At 38.6% G+C, this 11,041-nt stretch overlaps 1 protein-coding gene across 1 annotated transcript; it reads left to right on the top strand.

Annotated features, from left to right (window-relative positions):
- Positions 1–1,964: 1,964 nt before the first annotated feature.
- Positions 1,965–8,144, top strand: NDUFA5 (NADH:ubiquinone oxidoreductase subunit A5). Its single transcript, XM_032221698.1, has 5 exons — positions 1,965–2,116; positions 5,292–5,336; positions 6,020–6,136; positions 7,453–7,518; positions 7,980–8,144. The coding sequence occupies exons 1-5, from the start codon at positions 2,096–2,098 to the stop codon at positions 8,079–8,081; spliced, it is 351 nt and encodes a 116-aa protein (XP_032077589.1). The 5' UTR covers positions 1,965–2,095; the 3' UTR covers positions 8,082–8,144.
- Positions 8,145–11,041: the final 2,897 nt, after the last annotated feature.

Genomic DNA, 11,041 nt, shown 5'->3' with positions numbered 1-11,041 from the left:
AAAGGCAAGAGCTGAGGTCAGGCTGGGCTAGTTGCTGCCAGAGTCACCGTGGATGACTCTGCTTAACTGTTCAAAAAAGTCTCTAAAAAAGCACCCTCTACAGGAGGAGACAGGAGAACTACGTGCCTCATCTACATCAGGAATTTTTCGACTTTTAACCCTTGCTTAACTCTGCTCGAGTGATCCTAAAAAGTCAGACTGAATGAGGAATGTCATTCTCCTGCCTCCTCCTGTGGAGGGCACTTTTTTAGAGTTTTTTTTTTAAAACAGTTAAGCACTAAGCAGAGTCATCCATGGTCCAAAATGGCAGCAAAGTTTCTTTGAAAAATACTTTCCTGACTAATTTCACCATTTCAATTTGCTCAGTTCTTTGTATTAACATCTACATCATTCTGGGTTGACTTGTAGTGCAAGCCTGCTGGTAAGTGAGCTGGGGTTTTTTCTTTTATTTTTTAATGTATTTTAAAATAATATTTTATTTATTGTGCATAGGATTTTTTAAAATTCTGTGTGGATTCTTTTTTTAAATTGTCTTAGACTATTTAAAAAAAGATTCTATCAAAAATAAATTGAAGTGAAACCATGTTTAAAAATTCTATGCACACTACTTTGAAATATATTGTGCATAGAAAGAATAGTTTGAAATGTTTTACTTCAATTTATTCTGTGTGGATTCTTTTTTTAAATTGTCTTAGGCTATTTAAAAAAAGATTCTATCCAAAATACAAAATACCAGCTGCAGTTATTCACTTAAGAACTGTGGCAAGAAAGGTGGTATAATGGGCTTAGTGACCAAAGTTACAATGGCATTGAAAAAAGTGACTGATGACCATTTTTCACACTTAGCGACCATTTTCACACTTAGCGACCGTTGCAGCATCCTCATGGTCACGTGATCAAAATTTTGATGTTTGGCAACAGTTACAATTTATATTTGTAAACTGTAGTTATGTTGAAATAAAAAAATATTACAATACTATTTTTGTTTTGTATGAAAATTGCTCCGTATAAAATTTTTAATCAACCCTCCCCCCCCCCCCCCCCCCCCCCCCCCGGTCAAAGGTGTCCCTCTTTACCAATCTGAAAATCTGGTCACCTTACATTAGTACCTCACTTGATCTTGATTGTATCCCTCTGTTAATGCAATTTAGGATTGCATTGACTTTTTTGGCTGCCGCTGCACTGTTGGCTGATATTTAATTGGTTCTCCACTGTCTCTAAAATCCCTTACACTGTTACTGCTATTCACCCTGATTTCACCCGGTCTGAATGTGTACTTTTCGTTTTTCTTAGCCAAGTGTAAGACTTTACTTTTCTCTACAGTGAAGAAACAATTTTGCTGTTTTTTTCATTTGTTGTTTGCTGTTCAAATTTTTGTAACAGAGTGAGAGGCCTAATCTTCTAGTAAAATCCATTATTATTCGCAAAAGCTTATAATAAAATTGTCAATCTTTATCAACTTATATTGCATTTGTTATTGCAGAATCGTTAACGCAATCTATGTAGATAAGTCACTTTTTTTAACTGACTCCCGTGATACAGCATCAATTGCCCAGTTTTTTAAAATGACTCCCACTCGATATTATTGACAATGATGATAATGCGCTCCCTAATAAAAAGCACATTAACCAATTTCCAAGAAAGACCAATCTTCTCGATTTTAAGATGTGCGGACTTCAACTCCCAGAATTCCTCAAGTTGTACTCCACTGGAATCCATATCACTTCCGACTCGGCGCCCACTCTGAAACCGCGGACCAATCAGCAGGGTTCCCCAACAAAAGCAAACACAATCCTTCCCTCAGCCCCGCCCCAAAACACATTCCCCCACGCACGGCCGGTGGGCGGTGCATCCCCGCCTCAGCTCTGAGTGACGTTCGCTCAGAACGCGCGGCGAGCCTAAATTGGGAACCAATCCACTTGTGATGTTTCGCTCGCTTCCTGTTTCCAATGTGGCCGGGGCGCATGCGCCTTGCGCTGTCCTAGAAGTTGCCCTCTGTCTGCGCGAGTTGGAAGTCCTTTCAGCTCCCGTTCCTCTGCTGGCGATTGAGTGAGACTGAGGTTTTTGTTTGCTCCTATTCCTTAATATAGTGGCAATGGCGGGAGTCCTGAAGAAGGTGAGAGTCGAGAGGGCGGGGAGGGGGGGGGGGAAGGACTCACAGATACGTTGGCCAACATTTATAGTTCTCAGCCTTCCTGGCTAAAACTAGGGGATGCGCATCTTCATGCATCAGTGTCCTAGAAGGTATCGCTGGTCTCCGCAGAAGCATCCTAGCGCTGAAGTCTCCAATCTTGGCAACTTGAAGGCTGGCGGATTTCAACTATCAGAATTCAAAGCAAAGCTGGATGGGGAATTCTGGGAGTTGAAGTCCGCCAGGCTTCATGTTGCCAAGATTGGAGACCCCTGTCCTAGCAAATATTTCCCCCCCTTCCATGTCCAGAAGATTAGATTTGATAGCAATAGCACTTAAACCTATTAGATTTGATAGCAATTAGATTTGATAGCAATAGCACTTAAACCTATATACCACTTCAAAATGCTTTACAGCCCTGTCTACACGGTTTACAGAGTCAACCTATTGGCCCCACCAATCTGGGTCCTCATTTTATCCACCTCGGAAGGATTTAAGGCTGAGTCAATCTTGAGCCTGGTGAGATTCGATCTGCCAAACTGCTGGTAGCCAATGATCAGCAGAAGTAGCCTGCAATACTGCACTCTTACCACTGAGCTACAGTGGCTCTTGATGCCCTCCTAATCATCAGCTAAGCATGGTCCTGCTGACCAGCATATCTTCTTTTTAAGGCAACTGCAGTGATGGTGACTAGGTTTGGCTCCTTTCTTAAGCGTGGGAGTTCTCGGGGGGGGGGGGACTTTGGGCCAATTGTTTTTGCCACCCAATCTATTTTACAGGATTGTGGTGGTCGGAATGTATGCCACCAGGAAAAAATATATGCCAGTTTCATAAATGGCTGCTCTGGCAAGCATCCTCCCTATCCTTTATCAAACATTTAGCCTTTGCTTCCAGGTAAGTTTGTGCAGGTAGTTTGATAATGATGATGAAGTTAGTGTTGGACTCTAGGCAAGTTTATTTATTTATTTATTTATTTATTTATTTAGTTAGTTAGTTAGTTAGTTAGTTAGTTAGTTAGTTAGTTTGTCAAACATGTACAAGGTAACAGGTATAAGTATAAACATGGACATGAAATGGGAACAAATAAATGGGGACAGTAGGACAGGGACGGTAGGCATGCTGGTGCACTTATGCATGCCTCCTTTATGGACTTCTTAGGAATGAGATGAGGTCCACGGTAGTCTGTTTAAGGTTAAAATTATGGGGGTTTGAGGATGTTACCACAGAGCATTCCAGGCATTGACCACTCTGTTGTGGAAGTCATATTTTCTGCAGTTGAGTTCAGAGCGGTTTACCTTGAATTTGTATCTATTGTTTGCCTGTGTATTATTGTGGTTGAAGCAGAAGTAGTCGTAGGACGTTGTAGTAGACAATTTTGTGTACTACACTTAGGTCAGACCGTAGGTGGCGTAGTTCTAGGTTGTCCAAGCCCAAAATTTCAAGCCTGGTGGCATAAAGTATTCTATTGTGAGCAGAGGAGTGGAGGACTCTTCTCGTGAAATACCTCTGGACTCGCTTGATTGTATTAATGTCCAATATACAGAATGGATTCCAGGCAGCTGAGTTAAATTCAAGAATTGGTCTATAGGCAGGTCTATCTAAAGTTTCTGATTTTGCACTTTGTTCTATGAGTTGTTCTATGCTCTGGTTGGTATCAGCTTTGAAGATGAGTTCTTGTTTATCAATCATGATTGAGACTCACAGTGTGGTCATTAAATGAAGCAGTTCCTTAGTGAAACTGTGACTGTGCTTATGGCCTTACTTTAGCTTTGTTTTGCTTTATAGACCTGTGAAGGTCATAAATGGACTGGTTGTACAGTTAACTTTTTCGTCATTGTTGCTGAGTGGGGCAGCCATTAAATGAGGACTACCTGTACAAGAATGCAGCTGGTTCATGAAGAGACCTTTTTCATTCACTTGCCTTAAAGCAGGGGTCTCCAACTCCTGGTCTGTGGACCAGCCCCAGTCTGCGGCATGCCAGCAACTGGACCACGCAAACAAAGTCTCATCTGCATTTTGTAGCCAGTACCCAAAACCAGGCCTCCTCCAGTCTGGGCAAAAACCTTTCTCCATGGAACCGGTCCCAAAAGGTTGGGAGCCTCTGCCTTAAGGGAATGCAGAATATCTTAAGTTTATTATTGCATCTTATTTTGACTGGCCACTTCTGTAAATGTAGTTTTCACAATTGTGCTGAACCATGTTCTAATTGCATGTTTTTATTATTGATACTATATAAATCTGAAGAGAAATTTTCTTGGTGTGCACACGGAGGCGCAAACACAGAGATGATTTGTTTTTCAATCTACTATTTGCAGCCAGTTTCATTTTTCTATTGTCAGTTATTTTATTGGTTCACAGGTGCATCCTTTACCTTTTACTCAAAGAAAGGGAAATATGTGGCCTATAAAGATGCCCAGTAGCTACATCTCCTTACATCCATTCCATTGGGCACAGAGGACTCCTTCAGATGAGGGATCCTAGCCCACTTGGAATCCAGATCTTTATGATAAGTATCTATAGCTACTTCCTCTAATTGCATTAATACCTCTGGATAACTATTTCTTATGGACATGGAAAGTAGTTAATCTATTAAGCATCCCATGATTTTAATTGTTTGCTTTGGCTTTGTTTCTAGCTGATATTTTTTTGGAAGGGAAGAAGATACATTGCTTTTTAGTTCGTTAAAAAGTGTGCTTAGTTTTTTTTTAGATATGCACTTGGTTAAATTAATCTGATCATAATTTCAGATCGTTTTTGGAGTTATCTGGTTATTAAGAGGAACTAACGTGATAAAATTGTAGAGGAATTTTCATACTTTCGGTTTTTTTGTTTAGTACTCTAAAAATCTCAGCCTTTCTCTGCAATGGTAGGTACATTCTCAAGCTCAAACACCTGGCATAAGTTTTGGACTTTTGTTGTTAGGTTTTATTTTTCTTGTATCTGTGTTCTGTTGTCTTGCTTCTAATGTTGTTTTTTTTTAATGTACTTTAACTTTAGAAGTTCTAGAGAATTTGAAAGTTTATATATAATATCCATAAATAACATGTTTTACAAATGTAGATTTATCCATATGCAAATTAATTAATCATTCAGATAAATAAAACTGATTTCTTGATTTAGACTGCTGCTCAACTTAATATATGTTTCTTCATACCTACAGACTACTGGGCTTGTGGGTTTAGCTGTATGTAACAATCCACATGAAGTAAGTATAAGATATTTTGCCATGTACCAATAAAGGAGAATATTTGTAGCTCAGAGTTGAAGCTCACTTTTCCATGTTTCAACGAACTTATATTGTTGGATCATTAACTGGGTCTGGAATTCCCTTTCCTGTTAAGTCAGTTGATTTTATTCCTAATGGTCTTCTCTCATCCAGTCACATTAGAGGTTTAGGATATTTTAGGATTGTTAATTTAAATATAAATTGTATCTGAAGTATGAGGGATGAATTTCCTTGATTTAGTTGACCGGATAAAGTGCAAAGAGGAGTGCATAAGGAAAGATATGCTATAATTGTATTAAAATATTCAATGGGTAAGAAAGGTAGACACATTTGATTTCGAAGGTTCTTACAGACAATCAAATGTTAGAAAAGCAAATACATGAGTGAATTAATATTTTTGGATTTATGAAAAGAAAACTTTTGGGTAAATCAGTTCCTCAATTCTAAACGTGCCTTGAACTTGCTATAACGTCATTAGAAAGTTTTGTGGTAGAACACTTTTTCTAAGTACAGTCATTGAATCGTTTTTCTTGTTTTAATTTGCAGTACATTAATTTACCAAATTTCATTAGGTTTTAAAATCTTGCAGTAGCTTGCATTCACTGTATTCACTTTGCCTGACTTTAAATTACTCTTTGCTCTGTGCCATGTGATCTTTTCAGCGCCTCAAGATACTATATACAAAAATTCTGGGTATTTTAGAGAGTATGCCTCAGGATGCAGCATATAGGAAATATACAGAGAAATTTACAAATGAACGGTTTGATATAGTGAAAGCAGTAAGTATAAATTGAATTCATTCACTTTTTTCAGTCAAGTTGCATTTATCAAATGATAATTTTTGATACTGCTACTTAGATCTGTTTCTTAATTATGATTTATATTAATGTTTCAATTAACTAGGTTTCTTAATGATCAGGTATGAATTAAGGTCTCAATTTCTGTAAAGAAACAAGCTTTCCCACCCCTGATAATCACATGTGAATTTCCTGATGAAAACAGAATAAATGATTGAAAACATAGATATGTGGCATGAGTCCATGTTTTTTGATGAGGGGACAATTTCCAGGATTTATTTCAGCTGGAGCAGGCAAACTGGGGTTGACATAAGGGAATATTTGATATTATGCAGATATGCTATTTGGTTTTGTGTGTATGTGTCTATTTGATGGGAAACAGGCTTTTGCAAAGGAACTCCTTTGTAATACATGTGCCGATGTAATCCTAGTGCAGTTTATAATTCTGATATTGATTGTTTTCCCTTCAAATATAGCCTCACCCAACATAACTTTCAGGCTCAAAAGCTGGCCTTAGATTCAGAGTCAACTTCATTTCTGCAAAAACAGAATTTTTTTTGCAAAGAGATATGTATTTGATAAATACTTTATTTTCAACAAGCACAGTGAATCCTAAACATTAACTATTTGTTGTTTATAAATATTCATATTGCAATTCATATTGCAAGTCTAGGCTAGCAATATGAATTATATATCCATCTTGCATTGCTTCAATTAAATTTGGTTGCATAACTTGAATTGTTCAGAAATAGCTGAGTGTGTGTGTGTGTGTGTATGTATGTATGTGTATTATATATTATATATATATATAATCAAAACATGGAATTATGATAAAATAATAATCATAATTTAACGACAACTCCTGATCAGAATAACAGGATCAAAAACCTGCATTTATGTTGAGTTACCATACTATAACTTTTATTTTTCCTATTTGAGTAGATTAAATAGCAATAATAGTATTTTAATTTTTTTTAATGACATATCTAAGATGATAACTTGTTGCTAATTGAAAAGGTTTGTGAATATGGCAAGAATAGCTTTTATTTTTGTAGCTTTTGTTTTTCTTATTCTGAGAAGGCAGAATTACAGTGTTAGCCAGTATTTTGAATATTCTTCACTCAGTAACAAAGTAGTTTTTCTGAATCTTGTCAACTTTATGATATATGGATTTCAACTTCCATAATTTCCCAGCCAGTTGAAGTCCGCACGTCTTAAAGTTCCTGAGGCTGAGAAACACCAAGATAGAGGAATATGCTGCACCAGAGTTTCTCATCTATTTTTGAACTTACTTGCAGGAACATGATGTACAAAGGCTGGAAAAGAAACTAAACTCTGGGCAGCTAGAAGAAGTGATTCTGCAGGTATTTAGCAATGATTTAGTACATCATGTATAGAAGTTTTGGGGGAATGTACACTAAACTGAATTTGTAAACTTAGTAGTGTGGCGTAGCAATTCTTTTTTCCTATACCTTTAGTAAGAATCAATGTCAATCAAAATCATTATTTTAAACAAGTAATTGATTTATTCAAAAGATATAGCCACTCAGCTTTCAGCCAATTCTGGGCATCTTCCAAACAAAGATTTAAAAAACCATATAAAATCATTTTAAAATGATTTTAAAACAATAACATGCAACTAGTTAAAACATATAACTTTAGAAACAATAAAAATGTGGCACCAATCTATGCTAACCATCATAATGAGATTTGGTATTCTAAGTGGTCTTTGATTTGGGAAAGTAACTCTTATTGTGTATGCAAATTAATTTTGGAGTACCATCTTTCAGACAGTTTTAAAATAAAATCTATATTTTGTCAACAGGCTGAAAATGAACTTTCCTTAGCCAAGAAAATGTTGAAATACCGTCCTTGGGAACCTTTAGTTGAAGAACCTCCAGAAAACCAGTGGAAATGGCCAGTGTAATTAACACTGTTTCAACCTTCAGTGTAAACAGAATTAATTTCATTAAAAGAATGCTGGACATGACTGAAATTGTCTTAATGCTATTTATGCAAATGTTATCTGACTCAATAAAATGGAGGGTCATTACATTAATCACAGAGTAAGAAATATTTTTCAGGGTAATGTTACATTCTTTGAATAGCTACATATCCCTGTAGTATAACAGAACTTTCTTTTTCTCTTTTGCATTGATTTCATACCCTTAATTAAGTGATAGAACAAAGTTTTTAAAAAGTACAAAGGATTCTATTTTCCTGATCTACTCTGCCAAAGTACTGTGAAAATATACACATTTATCTATTCCGAATAAATGACAGTAAACATATTTTATATTAAGAGTACAGTACTAAAATATATTACCTGTATTAGGTCCTAACCATATTCAGAGGGGAAAACAGATAAATATCTGTTACACTTTATTGTTATGCTGTATATGAATTTGTTCTTTTTTTAAGGTTTTTTATTTTAATACAAACATATCATCTTTCATTAAGCAGTATGTCGTCTGGGTACAAATATTTTGTGCAATAATTAAATTCACAACCATATTCATTATTTTATCTATTCTTAAGTTACTACTAATGCATAACATACTATTAAACCAATCCCCTTCTTAACTTATTTAACTTTATTAATACAATTTCCCTATTTCACTCCTCTGCTTTCATTTCTAATTTTCATATTTATTCGCGAACCATTGATAAAATAACATATTCTATAATATTCAGATTGTTCATTTTCTTTAATTGCAAGTGTTAAGCTATTCATTTCTGCACATTCTAATATTTTCTTAATCACATTCTCATCCATAGGGATCTCTTCACTTTTCCAATTTTGTACAAATTCTAGCTGCAGTTATTACATGAATAATCAAATGTACATTTTCTTTACTATAAGTTTCTGGTAGAATCCCCAACAAGAATAATTTTGGTTTAAAGTCAATATGTTGTATCATCTTCTCCAACCACATACGGATTTTCAGCATTTTTGAGAGAATAAATTCTTGAATGAACTCTATACTTAGTATATTACCCATCTTACCAGATATACATACATGAAAGATTAAAATCTCAAAATTTTCAGAGGGTAGCAATTACTAGATCTGTTTTAGTCTGCTTCTTGAAAAGACAGGGCGTATGTTTGAATGTATGCTTATATTATTTATCAAATTTACAGTGTGCTGAAACATTTGATATGTTTCTAAAGGGAACAGAACTTTTTATTTTCTGTAAACTGCCCTCTATTTTTTCATCTTGGAGGAAGGATGTTTCAGAACCAACTCTGTTATCTCAGATTATGGTTTCAACAGTCTATAGTTCTCAATCTGTTAAACAAACCCTGAGTCCCTATTAAATAAAAGGGAAGCGGGGGAACCCTTGCAGGGCAGAGCTGAGGATTATGCCCAATTCTTAGCGGACAAAATTGCTCGGTTTCGGTCGGACTTGGACTCCATCCCCGCAGTTCCAGCCGAGGCACAAGAGGATCAAGTAGAACATCTCTGGGTTGAGTTTCAGGATGTTACCCCCGGGGATGTGGACAAGGCCATGAGGGCTGTAAGTGCCTCCACCTGCGTACTGGATCCGTGTCCCTCATGGCTGGTTACTAACAGCAGTGAGGTGACACGAGGCTGGATCCAGGCGGTTGTGACCGCCTCTCTTCGGGAGGGGAACTTCCCCGCCGCATTGAAAGCGGCGGTGGTGAGACCCCTCCTAAAGAAACCATCTTTGGATCCGGCTGTTCTTAATAACTATCGCCCAGTCTCCAACCTTCCCTTCCTTGGGAAGGTTGTTGAGAAGGTGGTGGCCTTCCAGCTCCAACGGTCCTTGGAGGAAGCAAACTATCTCGACCCCTTCCAGTCAGGCTTCAGACCCGGTTACAGCACAGAAACCGCTTTGGTCGCATTGACCGATGATCTCTGGAGAGCCAGAGATGGAGGACATCCCTCCATCCTGGTCCTCCTTGACCTCTCAGCGGCTTTCGATACCATCGACCATGGTATCCTTCTGCGACGACTGCGGGAGGTGGGAGTGGGAGGCACCGTGTTGTGGTGGTTCTCCTCCTACCTCTCGGACAGGTCGCAGTCGGTGTTAGTGGGGGGGCAGAGATCGTCCCCTAGGCCCCTAACATATGGGGTGCCTCAGGGCTCGGTCTTATCCCCCCTACTATTCAACATCTACATGAAACCGCTGGGAGAGATCATCCGTAGGCACGGGATCAGATACCATCAATATGCGGACGATACCCAGTTGTATCTGTCCGCCCCGTGCCAACTCAATGAAGCGGCAGACGTGATGAACCGAGGCCTTGAGGCCGTTATGGACTGGATGAGGGTTAACAAGCTTGTGCTCAACCCAGAAAAGACCGAGTGGCTGTTGTGTTTCCCTCCCAAAGATTCGACCAATATTCCATCACTCAGGCTGGGGGGTCAAATTTTATACCCCTCAGAGAGGGTTCGCAACTTGGGAGTCCTCCTGGATCCACAGCTATCGTTTGACCACCACCTAACGGCTGTGACCAGGGGGGCATTCGCCCAGGTTCGCCTTGTGCGCCAGTTGCGACCCTACCTGAATCGGGAGGCACTCACAACAGTCACTCGGGCCCTTGTGACCTCTAGGCTGGAATACTGCAATGTGCTCTACATGGGGCTGCCCTTGAAGAGCATCCGGTGACTTCAGCTAGTACAGAACGCGGCCGCGCGAGTGATTGTGGGTGCACCTCGGTTCACCCACATAACACCTATCCTCCGCGAGTTGCGCTGGCTACCTGTCGATCTCCGGATGCGCTTCAAGGTGCTATTAGTCACCCATAAAGCCCTGCATGGTAGTGGATCTGGATACTTGAGAGACCGCCTTCTGCCAATTACCTCCCTGCGACCAATTAGATCACACAGATTGGGCCTCCTCCGTATTCCATCGGCCAGC

Source organism: Thamnophis elegans, chromosome 7, assembly GCF_009769535.1.
Source record: "Thamnophis elegans isolate rThaEle1 chromosome 7, rThaEle1.pri, whole genome shotgun sequence".
In the NCBI taxonomy this organism is placed as follows: Eukaryota; Metazoa; Chordata; class Lepidosauria; order Squamata; family Colubridae; genus Thamnophis; species Thamnophis elegans.
The sequence above is the reverse complement of the archived record's forward strand: the minus strand, read 5'-3'. Positions and strand labels throughout refer to the sequence as shown.

Bases quoted from the DNA above. Each gene is read 5' to 3' on its own strand.
- NDUFA5 (XM_032221698.1), top strand. From the start codon at position 2,096: ATGGCGGGAGTCCTGAAGAAG. The intron at 2,117-5,291 runs GTGAGAGTCGAG...TCATACCTACAG, and splicing joins TGGCGGGAGTCCTGAAGAAG to ACTACTGGGCTTGTGGGTTT. The intron at 6,137-7,452 runs GTAAGTATAAAT...ACTTACTTGCAG, and splicing joins GGTTTGATATAGTGAAAGCA to GAACATGATGTACAAAGGCT.